Source organism: Anabrus simplex, chromosome 3 (assembly GCF_040414725.1).
Source record: "Anabrus simplex isolate iqAnaSimp1 chromosome 3, ASM4041472v1, whole genome shotgun sequence".
Lineage (NCBI taxonomy): Eukaryota > Metazoa > Arthropoda > Insecta > Orthoptera > Tettigoniidae > Anabrus > Anabrus simplex.
This window is the reverse complement of record NC_090267.1, coordinates 417,375,287-417,397,904: the sequence shown is the minus strand read 5'-3', so window position 1 is coordinate 417,397,904 and position 22,618 is coordinate 417,375,287. Positions and strand designations below refer to the sequence as shown.

Here is a 22,618-nt window from a genome sequence, read left to right as displayed (position 1 = left end):
GTCTAGAAAGCCAAGAATAAAGGCCAAGAAGATTCGTCGTGCCAGTCCTAGCGTTTTTTTATGCCATCGCCGATACGAGACCTCTTTGTGTCGGAGCGACGTAAAACAAATGTGCATATATAGTTCTGAAGATATATTTCAAACGAATGAGCGTCTCTTAGGGATTCTTGACACGTCCCTTACAGTCCGATCCAATCCGTCTCTCAACCCCCCACCCCCCGAGATCCATCCCTCCACCTGTGACAATAATAATATTCTACTAATTTTTGGTGGATGTATAACTATGTTAGCTAGTCTACAACAGCCAAAATCGAAGAAAACAGAAGAAAGAAATTAGATGAATTAGCTGAAGCATGTGATGATGACTGTTCTTCAGAAATACACTGATGTAACTTGTAATTATTATTCAGGAATGCGCCGATATAAGTTCTAATAGTAATTTTTATCTTCTAACCATTTTTCTCGATATTATATTTTTGTAAATGTAGGTGCATTCTTTTCAGGAACGGTTAGAAATAGGGCCCTATGTTTTAGATATCTTAAAGAGACCTTATAAGTAAATTAATCATGTACTTACGTATGTCCAATAGATTATAAAAGATTAATTTATATTTTGAAGAAACTGGCAGAAAGTTCGTTGCGCATGGCATTTATTTTGTCTACTTAATTTTTTAATATCAGTCTCAAGTAAATATAGTTCAATATATGTTCAAAATATCTAGCCTATGCACGTTTTTTTCTTTTACTTAGAGGTATTTTGAGTTAAAGTAATGAAACTGCAGAGGCACGAGGAACAAGCTTTGATAGGTTACTAGAAAAAAATTGCAAAACTATCCATTTGGAAAAAAAATAGATTATGATAGTATGAACATGTCCATTTCTATGCATGGAACACTTCCCAATTCCCTTAATAATAATGATAATAATGATAAAGATTTAACTAATGTTTTTCATTTTTAGTAGAACCCTTAAGTTTGTATGTCTTCGCCACCTTCTTCATTTTTTTAAGCAGTCCTTTAGATTTGTGGTTATTCGTCACCTTTTTCAGTTTGTTAATCAATCCTTTAGTTTTGTTTCTCATCGTCCCCTTTCCCATTTTCTTAAGGAATTTGTATTCCTTCGTCCCACTGCCGGATATTGTAATATGAAGCATGATATTTATTATGTCATTTCCAGGATTACTGTATGTATGAGGACTAGTGAAAATATAATGACGGATATTTTCATCACCACTGTAGAAGTTCCTCCCTGTTTTTCTTAAATTAATGTTGTTATTAATAATTGGATAATCAGGATCCATGCTGTCATATTCTACCCCTTCCTCACCATTATCGTCATCATTTTCTTCACTACCAATACTGACTTCAACTTGTGGGGGACTGTCGGGGTTCTCATCATAACCATCATATGAAGGATTATCATAATCAAAGACACTTGTTTCAGAAGAGAAAAGGGGGTCTTCTGTGTCATCGTATTCAGCTTGACGGTAGTTTAGGGTTCTGGTTGGTTCAATACGGCCGCTCAACACAGAGTCGATCCAGTCTCGGTAGTAGAAGACGTTAGTGTAGGTGCCTGGTTTTTCAGGCTTTGCGCAGCCATCTCCTCCTTCTATAACTCCTGTAAGGACTCCTTCACATACCAGAGGACCTCCAGAATCACCCTACAGCACACAAGAAGACAGGCATGTATAAAAGAAGTCTTCAGATTTCCTTCAGTATATTAATACTACAGTACTATACTAAAAGATTATTATTATTATTATTATTATTATTATTATTATTATTATTATTATTATTATTATTATTATTATTATTATTATTATTATTTAAAAATTAAGGCTTTTACGGAATCAGAACAAAAAGTCACAGCAATTGAACCACATTTTCCCTTATTAAGCCGAGTATTTGTTTGTTTGTTTGTTTGTTTGTTTGTTTGCGTATGTACAGCGACTCCCCCATAGTGTACCTCTAGGCTCAACAATTGCTCTGGCACGCCTGTCTAAGACGCTGCGTGGCCTAATAACCCAAAATATGGTTCTATATCTGTAATAATAATAATAATAATAATAATAATAATAATAATAATAATAATAATAATAATAATAATAATAATAATAATAATAATAATAATAATAATAATAATAATAATACTTGTTGTTGTTGTTGTTATAGCCCTTACAGCTCTAACTGCAGTCCTTAGGGGACTACACAAAAGGGTTAAGAGATTAATATCAAATTCAAACAAAAGAGGATTTTTGGCTTGCGGGAGAGTAACCAAGAAAAGAAGCAATCCAACTTTCCAAACTTAAATTATTAAATATACTAGAGGAAGTACACTCTCCGAAAGAAGAAACTCAAATGAAGAGAACATATAAGCAGACTTTAGACAACGAGCAATTTACACAATGAAATTAATTTACAAGACACAATGACAATAAAATTACATACATGAACGATTGCTGATTTCCCGGACCCCGATAAACCTAGAAAAGAAGTTTAATTTGGGGAAAGACTTTCCAAAAATCTAAGTTACTTCTCACCGAATAGAAACAAATCATATACGTTTTAGTTCTATTTCCAACTCTGTTCCTTTCTCATTGTAAATATAATATTAAAATAGTTTAGGTATTAGGTTATTAGACTAGTTTAGATAGGAAATTGTGTTTTATATACTTGTTTCTTGTAAGGATTAGTGAATAAACTTGAAAATAATTATTTTAGTATTGTGAAGTGGACTGTATTGCTATAAGGCTGGTTCTCTCACAGGATGCAAGAAGGGATAATATAAACAACGGTAAACTTGACTAACTATATTATCACTTTCTCATTGTAAATATAATATTAAAATAGTTTAGGTATTAGGTTATTAGACTAGTTTAGATAGGAAATTGTGTTTTATATACTTGTTTCTTGTAAGGATTAGTGAATAAACTTGAAAATAATTATTTTAGTATTGTGAAGTGGACTGTATTGCTATAAGGCTGGTTCTCTCACAGGATGCAAGAAGGGATAATATAAACAACGGTAAACTTGACTAACTATATTATCATTGTCATGTGAACAATCAATATGCTGTATAGGTAGTTAATACATTGGTGCAGGATTAAGCTGCCACTAACACTCAAGTAAACATAACATCTTCGTACATTATGTCCAGAGAACCCACAAAAAACATCGCTGCCAGGGAACATACAGAGGGCATCTTGTAGAAGAGCATCACACCAAAGGGAAGTGGTGCTACCTACAGGCTACTGACATATACATTACTCTAATATTATACATCCTCCGCCCCGTGGAGCTTGTTCAAAACATAACTATGTGACAATATGCACAGAGGGTTAAGGAAGAGGCAGGGGCACCAGCTTCGTGATAGCACGCCTTAAGATATTGGAATTGCATCTGACATCGGCAACTCTTATTAAATTGTCCTTTCCTGGAAACACCTGCTCAATAATGCCCATCTTCCACTGCAAAGGTGGCAGGTGATCTTCCTTCAGCAGAACAAGAGTGCCTGCTTGAAGATTCGGATGTGACGTGGACCATTTATTCCTCTGTTGCAGAGTGTGAAGATAATCCTTGGACCATCGACGCCACCAGTGCTGCTGCATCTGCTGAAGGTGTTGCCAGCGTGACAGTCTGTTTGGATGAGATTCAGTCATATCAGAGTCAGGGATGGACATGAGTGGAGCTCCAATGAGAAAGTGACCAGGTGTGAGAATAGAAGGATCACTAGGGTCATCGGATAATGCACGCAATGGTCTAGAATTGAGGCACGCTTCAATTTGCGTGAGTAAGGTAACCAACTCTTCGTAGGTTAAAAGTTTGACCCACTACCCGACGGAAGTAGAACTTCATCGCTTTCACTGCGGACTCCCATATTCCGCCAAAGTGTGGTGAACGTGCCGGAATGAAGTGCCATTTGAATTTTGATGCTGCCGCATGATTGCTTATTTCCTTGTTGAATTGTTCGTCCTTCAACATTTGCTGCAGTTCCTTGTTAGCCCCAACAAATGTTGTAGAATTATCACTGTAGAGATCTTGAATATGTCCACGACGGGAAACGAATCTTCTGAGAGCTGCGATGAATGCCTGAGATGTCAAACCTGTGACAGGTTCGATATGTACAGCTCTCGTGCTGAAGCAAACGAATATCGCGACATAGCATTTGTAAGTCGATTTACCTTTCCTGGATCCTATTTTAACATCAACTGGCCCTGCAAAGTCAACACCTGAGGACAGGAATGGACGAGACATCTGGATGCGAGCCTTTGGCAGTTGGCCAATGAGTTGACTTGCATTCTTTGCCTTAAGCCTAAAGTACTGCATACACTTGTGGATGACTGATCGAATGGTTCGTGCTATAGGCTGCATCCGGAAACGCAAAATAATGGAGTAAAAATCCTGTTTTATGTTGGGGCCCACCATTAATGTGTCGTTCAGTGACAGTCCGTTGCTAGATCGCGCAGAACCATCGAACACTACTCGTGTTTTCGTGGTGCTACTTGTATCCTTGAAGACGGGGTGGTGCGGCAAGTAGAACACTTCCCTTTCGGAATTGTCATTGTCTGGAACTTCTGTCATATGACCTAGTTGCTCATATTCAGACATGAATTCATTGTAGGCATGCCGAACATCTGGTTGTCTATGCAAACGACGTTCTAACTGTAGCAACCTCTGTTTTGTGTGTGAGTATGAGTCTCCCACCGGACCCACTTCTGAGCGACGAGGAAGGCGGACAATGTAGCGACCTGTAGAATCTCTCGTTGTGTTGTGAGTGAAGTGTTCTTCACATCTCATCTCTTCAATAGTTCGAGTTTTGTTTGGGAGGTCTTCTAGTTCCCAGAAGCTGGTCATCCAATGAGGTTTCTCCACGGATGAAGAATGAGTGTTGCGGCTGTACAGTTGAGGACGGTGTGCTCGATGCATTTATTGTTCCGGACAGAATCCATCCAAGCTCTGTTTCTTGCAACACTGGGTAGTTCCCTGGTTTGGTCATCTTCCCACGACGCAAAATTTCGAAAAAGATTTCAGCACCTAGAAGTAAATCTATTCCTCCTGGCTGATGGAAGTTAGGATCCGCGAGTTGGATCTCATCTGGGAGATTCCAATCATAGCAAATCTTCACAGATGGCATGTCTCCCGTAATACGTGGTAGTACAGCGCAAGTGACTGTTACCTTGTAATTGCTTGCAGTAGACTGTAAGTGCGGAGATACTGAGTGTTTCGACTCGGACATGACCTCATTAATTCCTTGGATATGCGAGACTTCTTCAACTGGAGCTTCTGAACTAAGGATTCTGTGATGAAATTAGTTTGTGATGCAGAGTCTAGAAGAGCTCTGCATTTTTGAAGTTATCCCAACTGATTACGAACCATGACAATGGTTGTAGCAAGCAATACATGAGCAGAAGCCTTAGGTTTAAAGGAACAATATGAACCGAATCCTTCGTGTGAGTCTTGTGAGGAATCCGCCTCCGTGCTATTCTCGGCACTTACTGGCATGGCAGACTGTGTATAGTGCTGATGTATAAGTGTATGATGTAGCTTGCCACACTGACGGCACACATTACCTGATGGACAATTAATAGCATTGTGCCCACTAGCCAAGCAATTAAAACACAGTTGATGTTCCTTAACAATGTCTAACCTTTCTTGAACACTAATGTCCCTAAATCTTCCACATTTATAGATAGGATGAGAGAGCTTACAGGCTACACATGCATTGTTAGTTGAAACGTAGCTGTGTTTAGTATCTCTGTTTAATTTAGGTTTTGTTTTCTCTTGTTGGATAATGCTAGGCATGTTAGATTTAATTAATTCTAAGGCATGACACCTTTTCTCTAAGAGTTGTAGAAATTCGTCGAGTGATGGAGATTGTTTTGCTGATAACATGAGTTCCCAGTCCCTCCTAGTATTGGCATCAACCTTATCTAAATACAGCTGAAAAATGGTTAGTTCATGTAGTGAAGTTGACAATTTTAGTGCTTCAATAGCATTTAAATGACCCTTACAATGGCTTAATAAAATGCGTAGGGAATATGGGCAATCCTTATTTGTTGCTGGTGGAGATAACAATACCTTTATATGTGTACTGGCTACTAAGCGTGGATTGTCATATCTCTCACAGATCAGATTCCAGGCAATATCGAAATTGTCAGCAGTGAGCGGCAAGTTCTCAATTAACTTATGTGCTTCACCTGATACTGCTGACAATAAGTAATAATATTTCTGAATCTTATCTATAGTGTCATTATTGATTACCAAGGAATTGAATGTGTCATAAAAATGTCTGAAGTCAATAATATTGTTATTGAACACAGGCACCTTTATAGGCGGCAGTTTTACATTAGCCCTGTGTGAGCCCACAGAATGTAAACTTGGTGGAAAATTACTGCCCTCTTGATCTTCGATTAATCTCATCATATGAGCCTGCAGATCATAGTACACCTCTGAGAATTGTTCCCTATCCCTTTCATGTTGTTGGGAGTCGTCATCTTCTACTTCTAGTTGATCTTGCACGACAGTATAGTCCTGCCACGCTTGTTGTAAAGCATCAAGTCTAACCTTAACACTGAATTTATCAATATGACCAGTTAGAGAATCGGTATATTTCTTTATATTGGTTACCTTCGATTTCGCGATCCCACGCTTCTTTCTTCTTCTTATTCTTCTTGCGTTCCGGCCTTCTAAGGACCACGTTACAATTTCAATTGTTCCTCCTTAGTTGTTCTTTCCTTTACTTCCAGTATTCTTTCATTGTTTCACTGTGTTTCTTTTTCCTGTCTTCAGTCCACTTTGTGCCTGTTTTCTTTTCCTCCCTCCCTTGGAATCCTTCCATTTGTAAGACTTTCTTCCTAAAAATCTTTCTTTCCAATAATTCTTCTTCTCGTAAGTTGTTCCTTTCCAGGTCTTTCTTGACTTCTTGAATCCAGGTGGTAGTTGATTTCTTTTCCCAAAGGTACTTGAAGATTCGTTTAGTTAGTCTATTGTCATTCATTCTGTAAATGTGTCCAAGAAATAGCAATCTCCTTTTTCTTATTGTTTCTGATATGTTTTCTACGTTCTGGTAAATTTCATTGTTACTTCTTAATTTCCAAAAAAACTGCAATTCTTGGAGGACCTAATATTTTCCTTATAATTCTTCTTTCTAATATTTCTAATTTATCAAGCTTGTAGTTCAGTGCTAGACATTCGCTGGCATAAAGGCATTCTGGTTTCACTACTGTGTTGTAGTGCTTTATTTTAAGTTTTCTTGATAAGCACTTTTTGTTGTAAGTATTCTTAGTTATACCGTACGCTCTTTCCATTTTTTGTATCCTCTCCTCTATAGCAGATTTTTCTAAACCATTTTCTTGAATTGTCTCACCCAAATATTTGAATTTCTTTACCTTTTCTATTCGACCAATATCCGTTGCTAAAAACTTTGGGGCACTTTTTATATTCGTCAAAAATTTTGTTTTCTCGGCAGAGATTCTCAAGCCTGTCATGTTGGCTGTCTTTTCAAGGAGATTGACTTGCATTGCTGCATCTGTGAGGCTTCTTTATTAATGACTTTCTAATATCGGGATCCATTGTGTGCAAGGATTTGACAAATGAAAGGAAGTACCAATTGTTGATTATGCTAATGAACTCGCAATGGTGCTAGATCCAGTGTCTGCGCAATCCATTAATTTTAAAGTACACCTTCTATGCATCCGGCCCGTGATGGCCATGAATAAACTTGAAAATAATTATTTTAGTATTGTGAAGTGGACTGTATTGCTTTGAGGCTGGTTCTCTCACAGGATGCAAGAAGGGATAATATAAACAACGGTAAACTTGACTAACTATATTATCATTGTCATGTGAACAATCAATATGCTGTATAGGTAGTTAATACATTGGTGCAGGATTAAGCTGCCACTAACACTCAAGTAAACATAACATCTTCGCACATTATGTCCAGAGAACCCACAAAAAACATCGCTGCCAGGGAACATACAGAGGGCATCTTGTAGCGCCAGAGAGAAGAGCATCACACCAAAGGGAAGTGGTGCTACCTACAGGCAACTGACATAAACATTACTCTAATATTATGCAATTAGATATGTAATATTATTTATTTCTCAACGTAAATATAATATTAGAATAGTTCAGATATTATGATATTAGACTGATTGAAACATTAAAGAACACGCGTAAACATTTGCCACTGTAATTGGAATTAGAAATCCTGTAGTGCGCAGTACGTAAATAAATAAATAAATAAATAAATAAATAAATAAATAAATAAATAAATAAATAAATAAATAAATAAATAAATAAATAAATAAATAAATAAATAAATAAATAAATCTCAGCAATTTGAAACTTTGTATGGGAGAAGCTGATGACCCCAGGATCCCTAGAAAAATCGAAAATTCTCAAAATTCCCTGAAGGGGGCACGCTGGGGGCCTCAAATTTTGGACTCAGCATAAGAACGCAGTCGTATCATTTATCCAAAGCGACAACCTATAGGTTTGGTGGGCTTAAAAATTTTCAGGAATTTCCTAATTTTTATTCCCCGTCCCCCCAAATCAAGATGGCGGCACAACCTGCCAGACGAGGTAGAAAATTGAAATTTGGTGAAATTTTAGCTTTAAGTCTCTAACCGACGGAAAAATTCCAAGATGTTCAAATTTTTCACTTTTTACCCCCAAAGTTATCGAAATATGGAGGCAATTTTAATGACAGTGCAGACATTCCTTTTGAGGTATTTGTTGGCTAAATGGTAAGTCGTATCACAAAACGGATGGCACAATCTCCGTTTAATTCGGAGTGATCTACAACTTTGGTCTTATAACTTTTTGTCGTATCTCTCTCCCTTATACGTTAGATTTGGCCGTATTTCTGAATTGTTCGTAAATTTGATGATTTTTACAAGTATATTTCATTGTTTGACACTCTTATAAGAATTATAGGATCATCAAGTTGTGTGCGCACATTGGCACGATCAATGGCCACATGTGGACCAAATTTCATGATTCTAGCTTATACATAAGTATGCAAAAATTAATGTAAAACGTTAAAAATGTACTCAAATTTCCCCCTATTCAAATGTTTGAACTCAATTTACCCCCTAAATATAGGAGATACGAGGAAATAGTTTAGAAACAAACACGTAGAGCGATAAATAAGGCGTCTGATGGTGCAAACCGTTTGTTAATATCATGCACCGTTTAGGAGTTATGAATCTCGAAGTGAAGGTCTGCTCTTTCCAACGTGCTCATGCTTACCCTCATCTTATAAATAAAGTTGTAGGGGGTCCGCTGTTTGTAATTTCGTTTGTTTTGCCAATTTTTCAGATATTTATCCGTTTTAGGTCAACTCAAGACCGAATCGGTGGTTTTTACTTTTCGTGTCTGTTTGTTTGTTTGTTTGTTTGTTCCACCATCAACGGCAAAACTTAATATTTGGAGTATACTCACCCCGAGGAAGGTTTCTATATGCATTTCATTTTAAAATATTTGATTAGACGGGCATTTATAGGAAAACCAGAACGGTTTTCCTCCATTTTCTCTTATACTATTGATTTCCTCTAAACTCCGTGGACCGTATGTGAAACGTCTCTTCATTATAAACAACTTTCGTTATGTTCATAATTTACCTTACTATTCAAATGACGGAGAAATTTACTATTTTCTGCAGGTATCATGGTCTGCATGTGTGACCGACAGACCGACAACGAACGTACAGGTTGCCATGGCAACGTCTCTGACTTGCCAGCAGGGAAGAAACGTATTGCCATTTTCCTCCTCATACCTTTAAATTCATGGTTGTTCCTTGGGTAGAAGGCAAGAGAGGGCGTCAATCGGCCATTCTGCGGGATATTGGCGAAATATCGTTGGAGTTTATAACCGTCCTCGAATAGCTTAAGTAATAACACCATTAGTCATCCTATCTGTTGACCTGGCCTGCGCCAAAATTTCTCCTCTGTTACCTCTTTCTTATATCCATAACTCACACCAGCATATTTTATTGAGGGGCATTTGATTTTCCAATACATTCACGTGGTATTTATATATTTGTCGTCATCCGACTGTCCTCAGTTTTAATCCATTTTCTATTAATTTCAACTTTCTTTACTGAATTATTTTCTTCCTTAATTACACCGTATGTATGCGAGTGCTAATCCCGAAAGCTTGACACTCTTTCCTTTGAGGAAATATTCTAAGCTATGCAAATGTATAACTTTCGGCCCCGGCAAATATCGAAATATGGATGCAATTTTAACGACGGTGCACACCTTCGTTTCAGGATAATTGGTGGCTTATCACAAATCAGAAAGCACAATCGCCTTTCATTTTGGAGAGATCTACAACTTTCGTCCTATGACTTTTTATCGTATTTCTATTCCTTATACGTGAAATAGAGCTGTATTTCTCGATTTCAAGTTAATTTTGTACTTTCACGCGTATATGTTAACATTAATTTGGCACACTTATAGGAAAGATAGAATCATGACATTCGGAACGCACATTGGCATGACCAGTGGCAATGTGATAGCCAAATTTTATGATTCTATCTGTCACATGAGTACCACAAATATAAAGTAGTATGCGAAAACTGTACAAAATTTCACACCCAATGATTCTAACTCAATCTAACCCATAAATATAGGAGATACGAGAAGATGTCATGGGACCAACCATGTAGAACACTGAAAGGGGCGTCTGATGGTGAAGTCCGTTTGCAGATATTTCGCAGAGTTTCAAAGCAGTAACTCTCGAAATAAAGGTCTGCACTTCTAGAGTGTGTCTGTTCATTGACTATATTGGCGACATTTCTGTACAGTTATCCGTTTCAGGTGTAATAATGACCATCTGCATACTTTTACCTTTGGTGTCTTTTTTTCTGTTTGTCTGTTTGTCTATAACTTGGAAACTACTGGATATATTTCCACCAAAATTCATATTTAGAATCCACCTGTCCTTGGGTAGGTTTCAGGGCATATATTGTTTCTAAATCCATGAAATGACTAGGGGGTTTATACGAAACCGAAACCTTGATTTTGCACTCCCACAAAATGTACACAACCAAACTAAATAGAAATCTACCTGCCTTAATGGAAATTAATTTTTAAACCTTTTTTCTCATGTGCATCATCTCGGTAAGAGGATTTATAAGGGAGATATCATTAACCGGACTTAGCTTAAGAACGGGCGCGTGTTGAGCGTATTTTTTACAATTTGAAAACTATTGGAAATATTTGAACCAAACTTTATACCGGTATTTAGCATTCACATTTCCAAAGGTATATTTTAAAGGCCAATGACATTTCCTGTTGCTGGAATGGACTGGTATTTTATAGGGAACCGAAATGGTGAATTTACTCTTCCACAATATATACAGTACATGGCCAACCTGACTGGAAATCGACCAAATTTGTTGGAAATCCATTTCTAAAACTTTTTTCATGTGTATTTTCTCGACAGAAAGATTAATAAGGGAGATATCATGAATGGTCGGTTTTGCAAGGTAAGTCCAGCAGACATAGACCAAAAGGTGTTGTACATGGAGCAGTTTCCTTATTTATCTATATAAGTAAAATCCTAACGACTGTGTGCCTGTACATTGACTATTTTGGCGAAATGTTCGCACAGCTACGCCTTTAAGGGGTAATAATAACAACCATCTGCATAATTTTTTGGTTTAGTTTCCTGAAATTCCTAATTTTAACCCTCCTCGCCCAAAATCCACATTGCGGCATAATCTACCAGACGAACAAGAAAACAGAAATTTGGCAAAATTATACGTTTTAGCCTGTAACGGACAGAACATTTCCAAGAGCTTTAAATTTTTCACTTTTTTCCCGAAGAATATCGAAATATGGAGGCAATTTTAATGATGGTGCAGATTTTCGCGAAGTCCTATCACATAAGGGAAGGCACAATCTCCGTTCAATATGCAGTGATCTACAACCTTGGTCTTATGACTTTTTGTTGTATCTGTATCCCTTTTACGTTTGATATTTGTCTATTTCTCGATGTTAAGTAAATTTGGACTTTTCACATGCATAATTCATACTATCAATCACTTATAAGAAAGATAGAATCATCAAACCTTACACGAAAATTGGCACACTCAGTAGCCATATGTGAGCCAAATGCTATGTATGTAGCTGTCACATAATTACCTGAAAAGTAATGCAATATGAGATGATCTTACAAAAATTTTACCCTATTCAACGTTTCTAACTCAATCTGACCCATGAATAGATCATATATCATACGACCAGCCATTTAGGCCGCTAAATCTGACGTCTTATGGTACAATCCTTTGTCGATATGACGTACCGTTTTGCAGCAGTCAATCTGTAAATGAAGGTCTGCAATATTTTAAGCATGCATGTACTTTAATATGTCGACCTATATATATTCACTGAAGTGGTGTTGTAGCGATCGAGAAAGGGTGTGTCTGCTATTGTAATCAGTACTCTCCACACCGACTTTGACTGGCAGTAGGAATGGGGCCCTTCTCCAACACCTGTGTAACTGGCATTAGTAAGGAAGACCTACCATTGTAGTGAATAATTCACTTCTCGATTTGACTTGCAGAAGGCAAGGGAGCATGCATTGTTGTTTAAAAGTCCCCTACCCGATTGTGTTTGGCTGTAGGCAAGGGTGCCCGCCCTATATAAACAAATGTATCCATCTAAAATGTGACTGGTATTAGGCATAGTGGCCTGCTATTTTGATGGAAACTCACCAGCTTGGTGTGACTGGTAGTGAGCTGGCTGGCTGTAGGAAAAGGGGCCTGTCATTATAATTATAACTGCACAACTTAATTTCGACTGGTAGTAGGGAAGTTGCCAAACATTCTAATGAAAACTGTAATCTGTCTGGAAGCAGGAAAGGGGGCCTGCCATTGTAACGAAAAACCCAAATCGATTGTGACAGCGCAGTAGGCGATGGGGCCTGCAATTATAATGAAAACTTCCACACTCGATTTGAATGGCAGTAGGCAAGTGAGCCTGCCGTTATCATAACAAATCCGTAACAAGCACTTTACATTGGAAACACCGTATTGGGAACCTCCCTATGCTGTTTCTCGGGTAACGCTAAGAGACATGCCATTTTAAAACAATCTTATTTACTGTATGTACAGTATTTACTTCGATATTCGATTACAATGTAGAATATCGTAGCAAAGCACGGGTACATTTGCTAGTAAATAAATAAATAAATAAATAAATAAATAAATAAATAAATAAATAAATAAATAAATAAATAAATAAATAAATAAATAAATAAACTCTCGCACTGAAATCGCCCATTTGTACTATTCTATCCTTGCTGTTGACCCTGAGTACGATATCACTCAGTGCTTCATAAAACTTTTTAACTTCATCCTCATCTGCACCCTCACATGGTAAAAACGTTGAGATCATTCTCATCCCAGTTTCCCTCAAGTGCTAAATGTATGCACATTATTCGCTCATTTAAGTGCCTAAGAGAAACTAAGTTGCGTGCCATTGTATTTCTGATGGACAGTCCTACCCCACACTCTCTTCTCTTTTTTTCAATATCTGTTAAGGACACTTTATAATCTCTTATCTCTTCTTCCTTATTTCCCCTTACCCGAATATCATTAACTCCAAACACACTCACAAGGAAACATCGGCAATGGGTTAGTCGCCGATCGCGATGAAACTTGGAAAACACATGGAGGTACACGTAAAAACGATGTCGGCATCAATTTTGGGTTTCCCTTCTCCCCGCGCTTGCCGGCTGCGGTGGCGAACCAATTGGAGCGGGGTGCGGAGGAGGTGCATAGGCGTGTCTCCAGGTACGCAGTGTGCCAGCTTAGCATTGGCCAGCAGGTATTCACCACTGGTCGCGCGAAATTTGAAATGTCACAACTTTTAGGCCCCGTAGTTGACGCTTTAATGAATGTTGGCACCCAAAATTGATGCCGACATCATTTTTACGTGTACCTCAATGTATTTTCCAAGTTTCATCGCGATTGGCGCCTAACCCATTGCCGATGTTTCCTTGTCAGACACTTTGCTTACTTCCTTTCTTCTGTAATGCCGCATTTACACGAAGCCAGTGGATGAGAGAATTTTGTCAGAAGACAGTTGACTGGCTTACAGTAAACATTTCAGTCAAGTTGTCTAGGCAATCTATTGTCTCCAGGAGTAGACTGAGGACAACCAACTGCGCCCAGCTGCGCCCTCCAGCACCCGGAGCTCAGTACTGTCGCGACAAATTGTCACCGTGTGAACGTGACAGGCCAATATGCTGTATATTTCTTTTGTGCCAGTTCGCTTGCGTCAAACGAGAGGTGCGGCCGCCTGCATGGTCTTGATAATTTAAATACTTTAATGTTTAAATTATTTGTAAGCTGTTCGTGTAATTATGTTTCCAAAGTGGGATGACAATAATAACGTAAACATCTTTGAGCTGTATACGTAGGGAACGACGAAGACCTGTTCGAAGACAAAAATGTTCGTCAAGCGGCACTTTCTGAGATTGGCGATAAAATGAACATTCAAGGATTCGGTGTGACTGAGTCAAAACTTTGCATGACTCAGGAATGAATTTCCGGCACATATTATTACACATTAAATTAAATTCCTCACGGGACACTACAGACGCTGCGCACTCAGCCATTTCTCATCATCTATTGCCGTAGCAAGCTTCCTCCTGTGAACGGGTTTTCGTTCAACTGGACTGGCCAGCAATTGTTCCGCAAACATTAGAAGACAACTGTCTTATCAACTGGCATCGTGTAAACGTGGCATAAGCCCCATTAATAATGAGAGCTCCACATCGAATTCCATTCCTCGCCTGGCAAATGGAAGTGGTGCTCCGTTATTCACATACTGTAGTTCCGAGGCTTGCTTAAAATGTTTTGAGCGAGCTCGATATAAAATCTGTGAAGCAGGACGCTACCCTCCTTGCACATAGTCCTCTAACGGGTTAGGGACCACTGGTGGATTGTATAGTCCTAGTTGCTTCACCACAAGGAGGGCCATGACTCAGAACATGTCCGAGATGCCCACTCCTATTCCATAGTAACTGGTATTCCGACTCTCAGGACCATTTACCACGTCACTTAGCGGTTGCCTATGGTTTCTGAACTACAACGTGACTACAGTAACCCACACTACGATAATAATAATAATAATAATAATAATAATAATAATAATAATAATAATAATAATAATAATAATAATAATAATAATAATAATGCTAATAATAATAATAATAATAATAATAATAATAATAATAATAATAATAATAATACCGATCTCGATAGCTACAGTCGCTTAAGTGCGGCCAGTATTCAGTAATCAGGAGATGTTGTTGTTGTTGTTAGTCGTTTAGTCGCTTTCGACTCTCCGTGACCCCATAGACCAAAGTGCGCCATTTTTTCCTGTCGTATACTATTTTCCTTGATGTCATCAATCCACCTCATCCGTTGTCGCCCTCTTCTCCTGTTACCATCAGTCTTCCCCAGCATGTTTTCTCATGAGATAGTGGGTTCGAATCCCACTGTCGGCAGCCCTGAAGATGGTGTTCCGTGGTTTCCCATTTTTACACCAGGAAAATGCTGGGGCTGTACCTTAATTAAGGCCACGGCCGCTTCCTTCCGATTCCTAGGCATTTCCTATCCCATCGTCGCCATAAGACATATCTGTGTCGGTGCGACGTAAAGCAAAATAGCAATAATAATAATAATAATAATAATAATAATAATGTACATTTCAAGTGTCTTAAAATATGATCGGGCTTTAAGAACACGAAAATTCTGGAATTTTGCTCTGAAAACATTTTGTTGAAAATCCACTTTCTTCAGCTTCTGCCTGTCATTATTTTGCTTGTTCACGCCATCTTGGCTCATTGGGTTTTTTTTACTGGGTGTTCAAGGTCAGATAGCCTCCCCTTCCTCACGTCGGATGATTTTCCATGTGAAAATTCTACTGCAGGCTCCGTATCTCAGCCGTCTGAGCTGCTGCGCCTATGAGCTAGTCACATCTCACTGAAAGCATTATTGGAAATTTCAGGTCTCTGAAGTGTTAGTACTCAAATTCTGACTGACTACCCCAAAGTTGAATTCCACACTGATGACCAAGGTTTTTGCTGTATAGAGATGGAATACCTACCGAGCAAGTGTCTTTCTCTCCTTCCATGAATCCTGCACAGAATCTGTCTTCCTCAATGTCAGGATATGCTTGCTGGCAGTCTTCATTTGAAAGAATAGGTAAATGAACGAAATTTAATTTGGTGACGATACTGACGCTTGGAACCTGTGAAACAAGATTTTGCAGGTTATTACAATATTGCCCACATTCATTTTTTAAAAAAATTATATACTGTACGACGTAGAATCCAGGTGTTCGAGGAATAGGCGTATAATGCATGGTAAATACATTCACTGAACCGAGTGAGCTGGCCGTGTGGTTAGGGATGCGGAGCTACGAGCTTGCGTTCGGCAGATAGTGGGTTCGAACCCCTCCCCTGAGGGTGGTTTTCCGTGGTTTCCTATTTTCACCCCAGGCAAATGCTGGGGCTGTACCTTAGTTAAAACCACAGCCGCTTCCTTCCCATTCCTAGCCCTTTCCTATACCCTCGGCGCCATAAGACTTATCTGTATCGGTGCGACGTAAAGCCAATTGTAAAAATAAAATAAAAATATAATTCACTGATGCACAGCAACCTTCAGTCTAATTACCTTGGGTGACTGTACGCTTCTGGCAGCGTTGGTGAAATATGTGGAAGCTATATATATTCAGAGCTATCTGCTACCTTATCCAACCTCCCATAATGCTCCCTGCGATGCTGCTTTTGATCTCATCCGTTGATGAAAAATTACATTCCTTCAGATGATTTTTCATTCTGGCGCGGGTAAAATCTCAGGGGGCTAAATCCAGCGAATAATCCGAATGTTGAAAACAGAAGTTCCTTATTTTGTAATTTTTAACTTTTTACAATTTATTTTACATTGCACTGACACAGATAGGTCTTTTTTTTTGCTAGTTGCTTTACGACGCACCGACACAGATTGGTCTTATGGCGACGATGGGACAGGGAAGGGCTAGGAGTGGGAAGGAAGCGGCCGTGGCCTTAATTAAGGTACAGCCCCAGCATTTGCCTGGTGTGAAAATGGGAAACCACGGAAAACCATCTTCAGGGCTGCTGACAGTGGGGTCCGATCCTACTATCTCCCGAATACTGGATACTGGCCGCACTTAAGCGACTGCAGCTATCGAGCTCGGTCAGATAGGTCTTATGGCGACTATAGGATAAGAAAGGGTTAAGAGTGGGAAGGAAGCGGCCATGGCCTCAATTAAGGTAGAGCCCCAGAATTTGCCTGGTGTGAAAATGGGAATGCATGGAAAACCATCTTCAGGGCTACCGACAGTTGGGTTCGAACCCACTATCTCTGGAATGCAAGCTCACAGCTGCGCGACCCTAACCACACGGCCGACTCGCTCGGTAACAGAAGTTCCATTTGGCGAAGGACTCCGACAAGGGACCATATAGATTTCAATGCAACGTAGGAGGTAAATGAGCAGTTGAGATATCATACATTTAATGGTGATAATAGTTTTACCAGAAAGGACAAATTTAAATTAGTTACTTAAAATAGCTGGGAGACTCAGTGCAATTATCTGGTGATGACGTAGAATAGGCTTGTGTATGCACAGTAGAAATATACCGATATTTCTATTTTAATATTTCATAAAATTCTTTATATAAAAATTATTCTTTTACTAGACGAATAGAATTATATTATCTTAAAACCTATTTTAACATGCATAGTACGTGGATAATATATAAAAATATTATGGTTTCAATACCTTTGTATCATTTATAATAGCAACTAAAGTTTTAACCAAGAACGCTTACAATACGAAGAGTCTCTCCTCCAGTACCAAACTCAGACACTACCATGCAGTTATTCGTCCGGAACTTTGTACGCCATTGACGAGTATCACACTGACTCCAACACTAACGAGGGAACTTCGGCAATGGTTAAGTCTCCGATCGCAATGAAACTTGGAAAACATGTTCAGGTACATGTAAAAAAGATGCCTGTATCAATTTTGGGTGCCGACATTCATTAAAGCGTTAAACTAAGGGGCTTAAAAGTTGTGACTTTCAAGTTCGGCGCGAACAGAGATGAACCCCTGCTGGTCAATGCTAAGCCTGCCTCATGTCACACATCTGCACCTCCTCCCTCAACCCTCCTGCTGGTTCCTTCTCCCAGCGCCTGCCCGTCTGCTCAGCTGTTGAAGGGGACCGGCGCTATCAGCCTTCCTCATAGCCCTCCTTTGTAATTCGCACATTGTATAGTTTACTTTTCTGAAATGTTTACGAAAACGTTTACGTCGAATTCCTTAAGCGTAATGTCGTTGAGCGGGTCAAAAATTATTTTTCATCTTCAAGCAACTCACGGACCGGGCAAGTTGGCCGTGCGGTTAGGAGCGCGCAGCTGTGAGCTCGTATCCGGGAGATAGTGCGTTCGAACCCCACTGTTGGCAACCCTGAAGATGGTCTTCCGTGGTTACTCATTTTCACACCAGGCAAATGCTGGGACTGTACCTTAATCAAAGCCACGGCCGCTTCCTTTCCATTCCTTGGCCTTTCCTGTCCCATCGTCGCCATAAGACCTATCTGTGTCGGTGTGACGTAAAGCAACTAGCAAGCAAATCACGGAAGTCACGGCTGAAGGTCCGCTGAATTTTCGGAAGCTGCAGCTTTATGACGCGATTGAGGGTGAGTGTTAAGCAGTCAATTGTTTTTACATAGGTTTTGACGCTCACGAGGTAATGTCACACTGCGTGAAGTAGGCCGTAATAATGTAGATTGAAGCGTGGTCTTTTGCGCTGCATGTGGAATTTTAGATTTTAATTTCCAGCACTGGATACTTTCTGACACGCTCAACATCATTATGCTTAAAGGAATCGTCGCTAAAGTTTTCATAAACATTTCAGAAAAAGTAAACTGACAAATAAAATGTGGGAATTATAAAGGAGAGCTATGAGGAAGGCTGGTGGAGTACGCAAAGTGTAGCACCGGTCCTTTTCAGCAGCTACGCAGACGGCAGGCGCGGGGAGAAGGGAAACGTGAGGAGCGGAACCAGAAGGAGGGGCGGGGGGATGAGGTGCAGAGGTGTGGCACGAGGCAGGCTTAGAATTGGCCAGCAGGTATTCATCTCTGTTCGCGCGGAACTTGAAATGTCGCAACTTTTAGGCCCCTTAGTTAACGCCCTAATGAATGTCGCACCCAAAATTGATGCTGACATCTTTTTTTTATGTGTACCTCAATGTGTTTTTCAAGTTTCATCGCGATCGGAGACTTAACCATTGCCAATGTTCCCTCGTGAGTGTCTGATACTTAAAACAGAAAAGGACTGACGGATAAACAGGAGGTCCAAAAGTGAAAGATACTACAGGAGATATTAGGGACCAGTTATAGAATAGGGCGAATACAGACGGCGACTCAGCCAGGAGTTGTTCAAATACAGTGAAAAGTTCAGGAAGAGACGTCTAAACTTCTACGGTCAAATCTCAAGAATGAATCCAGCCAGAATGACCAACCGGCTTCTTACGGGAACAATAGAATGATCAAGACACCATAGCTAATGACCAAAGACATGCAGGATTGAGTAGTAACAGAAGGTGACACCAAAGAAAGACCAATTAGGTATACCTCTCAGAAGGACATTAAAACAAAAGGGGTTGCAGGACAAGCCAGACAGGTGCTCTTTGTACGAAGGAGAGACTGGAAAGCCAGAGAATGCGAGATTACTGAGAAAACATCAAGGCCCGTTCCAAGCAGACACGTTGCATTTCGTGGTGCTTAGTTGGTCAGTTAGAAAGAAGAATAAGAATAAGAAGCTAAAGTACTATGTAGTAAGGTAAATCCGGGACAGATGTCGCCCCGGTAGAGATGCCGCATACACTGTAGCTAAAGGTTCCCATCGTTGCAGCTAGATGGCAATATGTGTGGTTTTTCAGTTTCTAAGGAAGAACTACTGTCTGCGAGTGTGACGAAATTTGCTCGTATATTACGCCAATTATAGCCGATATCATGAGGCGAGTACATGTTTCCTCCTGACAAAGTTTTTGCGTGTGTTAATTTATTGTATATTAAGTTGGCTTCAAATGCTTAAATCAGACGTTTTTAGTACAGTAGACGTCAGAAACATAACTGTAGTTGAGAGTAAGCTAATTTTGGGCCATGATAGCCTTGAGGTATGAAAACAGGAGGGTGCGGCGTCTCTCCCTGATAGTTGGCCTTCGGGCTGAGCAGCGGTCGCTGTGCAGGCCAGAGCCATTTCAAGGGTGTTAAGTGCCGTGGGGTTTTATATAACACAGTGAAGAATCCGTTGCACATGCACATTTATAGTAAATCGAAATTAAAATATGATTTTAATGTTGTAAATTATCAGATAGATTTTTTCCATTGAATGATTATATGATGTGGATATAATTGTCTTGTAGTACGTTCTAGTGTTCGGTTATATTAAAGTTGAAGAAATTGGCTTAAATTTGATTTTGTCATTAATTATTTTACTCGCGGCACCTCTCCTGAGCAAAGTCGGCATCTATACCGGGACCCAGGGAGAGACGCCGCAGATGCAACAATTCCTTTGTTCACTCCTTTCTCCCATTTACTTTCAATTGCCAATATTTTGTTCATCCCTGATCAAATGTACATGTTTTCAAATTATGCTCGATGAATTTGCAACAATTTTTAAAGTAAATATACTGAGATAAAGCAAAAGACATAAAAAGTGCGGCAACTCTCCCGGAATTACCCTATACAGTCCTGACCACCTATATATTTTTTCATTTAATTATCCGTTTAACTTCCAGGGTTAGTTTCTCCCACGGACTCAGGAGGGATCCCACCTCTACCGCCTCAAGGGCAGTGTCCTGGAGCGTGAGACTTTGGATCGGAGATAAAACTGGCGAGGATGACCAGTACCTCGCCCAGGTGGCCTCACCTGCTATGTTGAAAAGGGGCCTTGTGGGGGATGGAAAGATTGGAAGGGATAGACGAGGAAGAGGGAAGGAAGCGGCCATGGCCTTAAGGTAGGTACCATCCGGGCATTTGCGTGGAGGAGAAGTGGGAAACCACGGAAAACCACTTCAAGGATGGCTTAGGTGGGAATCGAACTCACCTCTACTCAGTTGACCTCCCGAGGCTGAGTGGACCCCGTTGCAGCCCGCGTATCACTTTTCAAGTTTCGTGGCAGAGCCGGGAATCGAACCCACGCTAACCACTACACCATAGAGGCGGACTACCTTAACTACATGCTATGGCTCATTCCACGTTAAGAAAACAATATTGCTCTTACGGACCTACAACGAGTGACATACCCCCTCTGAGACACCTATAATTCCTCGTGATTAAGGGATATTATAGCCTACTGTACTTTGTAATGTATTATGAAAGATAGATAAGAAAGATGAGGCATTTTTGCCCGTGAGATATTAAAATAACTATATAACATTTTATTTTTCTTAAATACAATCGTAGGGGGGAAGTACAATGGCGGGAACAGCCATCGCTTCGTTGCCTTGCTTCATTTGCCTTCTATGTTGCTCTGGTACAAGCATATGTAAATCGCGGGCAGCTCACTTCTGTAGTGAAGTTACGTAGATGTTTCTTTATTGCATGTGTGTTTTTGGGCTGTAAATCAGTGCGTACTTGTCTTCTGTTGAGTGATAGTTATAGGATAAGCCTACGTGTGTGATTTCTTTCTTTAACATTAATAGTGATAATCAATAATGATTTATTTGCGTTATGGGTGAGAACGACCATAAAAATAAGCAGGGAGAGATACTTAGGAAGAAACAAAAATAAACTCTGCTTAACGTACTTAATTATCTTTCTCGAAAGAATCCAGATAAAAGTCACAGCTGGATGGTTAAAGAAACTGCTGAAGCAAAAGGCATTTCTGAGAGGACTGTTTATAAAGTGCGATCAGCAGCCACTACAGAACCTTTGGCTTCTCCGATTAAAACAAGAGCACGTAAAGCATCACGGAAAGACAGCAGGTCAGTCAAGTTCAATGATTTTGTTCGCAGTGGTGTAAGTCGTAAGGTGCACGATTTTTTTCTTAAAAACCATCCTCCAACCTTGCAGCAACCTTGTGAATAATGTAAAGACCTTCCCGAGTTCAATAATAATAATAATAATAATAATAATAATAATAATAATAATAATAATAATAATAATAATAATAATAATTGCTTTACGTCCCATTAACTACTTTTACGGATTTTGGAGACTCCGAGGTGCTGGAATTTAGTCCCGCAGGAGTTCTTTTACGTGCCAGTAAATCTACTGACACGAGGCTGACGTATTTGAGCACCTTCAAATACCACCGAACTGAGCCAGGATCGAACCTGCCAAGTTGGGGTCAGAAGGACAGCGCCTCAACAGTCTGAGCCACTGAGCCCGTCTGGGAAAATTTATTAAATGCAATTAAATGCATCTTTCACCCTTCGAGCCCATACAAAATATTATTATTTTGTCTACTTTTTCCGCCGATTTACCTTACACTTCAATGCTGAGGGTTCTTATCTGCCATAGTTTGATTCTGTACAAACCAAAAGTAGCCCCTGTAAACTCCC

General features: G+C 39.6%; 1 protein-coding gene across 1 annotated transcript; it reads right to left on the bottom strand.

Moving 5' to 3' along the window:
* Positions 1 to 16,185, bottom strand: LOC136867388 (uncharacterized). The gene is made up of 2 exons (XM_067144572.2): positions 16,130 to 16,185; positions 1 to 1,660 (listed from the first exon to the last, which is right to left on the bottom strand). The coding sequence occupies exons 1-2, from the start codon at positions 16,154 to 16,156 to the stop codon at positions 941 to 943; spliced, it is 747 nt and encodes a 248-aa protein (XP_067000673.2). The 5' UTR covers positions 16,157 to 16,185; the 3' UTR covers positions 1 to 940.
* Between the last annotated feature and the right edge of the window lie 6,433 nt (positions 16,186 to 22,618).

Coding starts and splice junctions, on each gene's coding strand:
- LOC136867388 (XM_067144572.2), bottom strand. CDS start 16,156: ATGGAAGGAGAGAAAGACACTTGCTCG. Junction 1,661..16,129: donor GAGAGAAAGACACTTGCTCG/GTAGGTATTCCA, acceptor TGTGTGCTGTAG/GGTGATTCTGGAGGTCCTCT.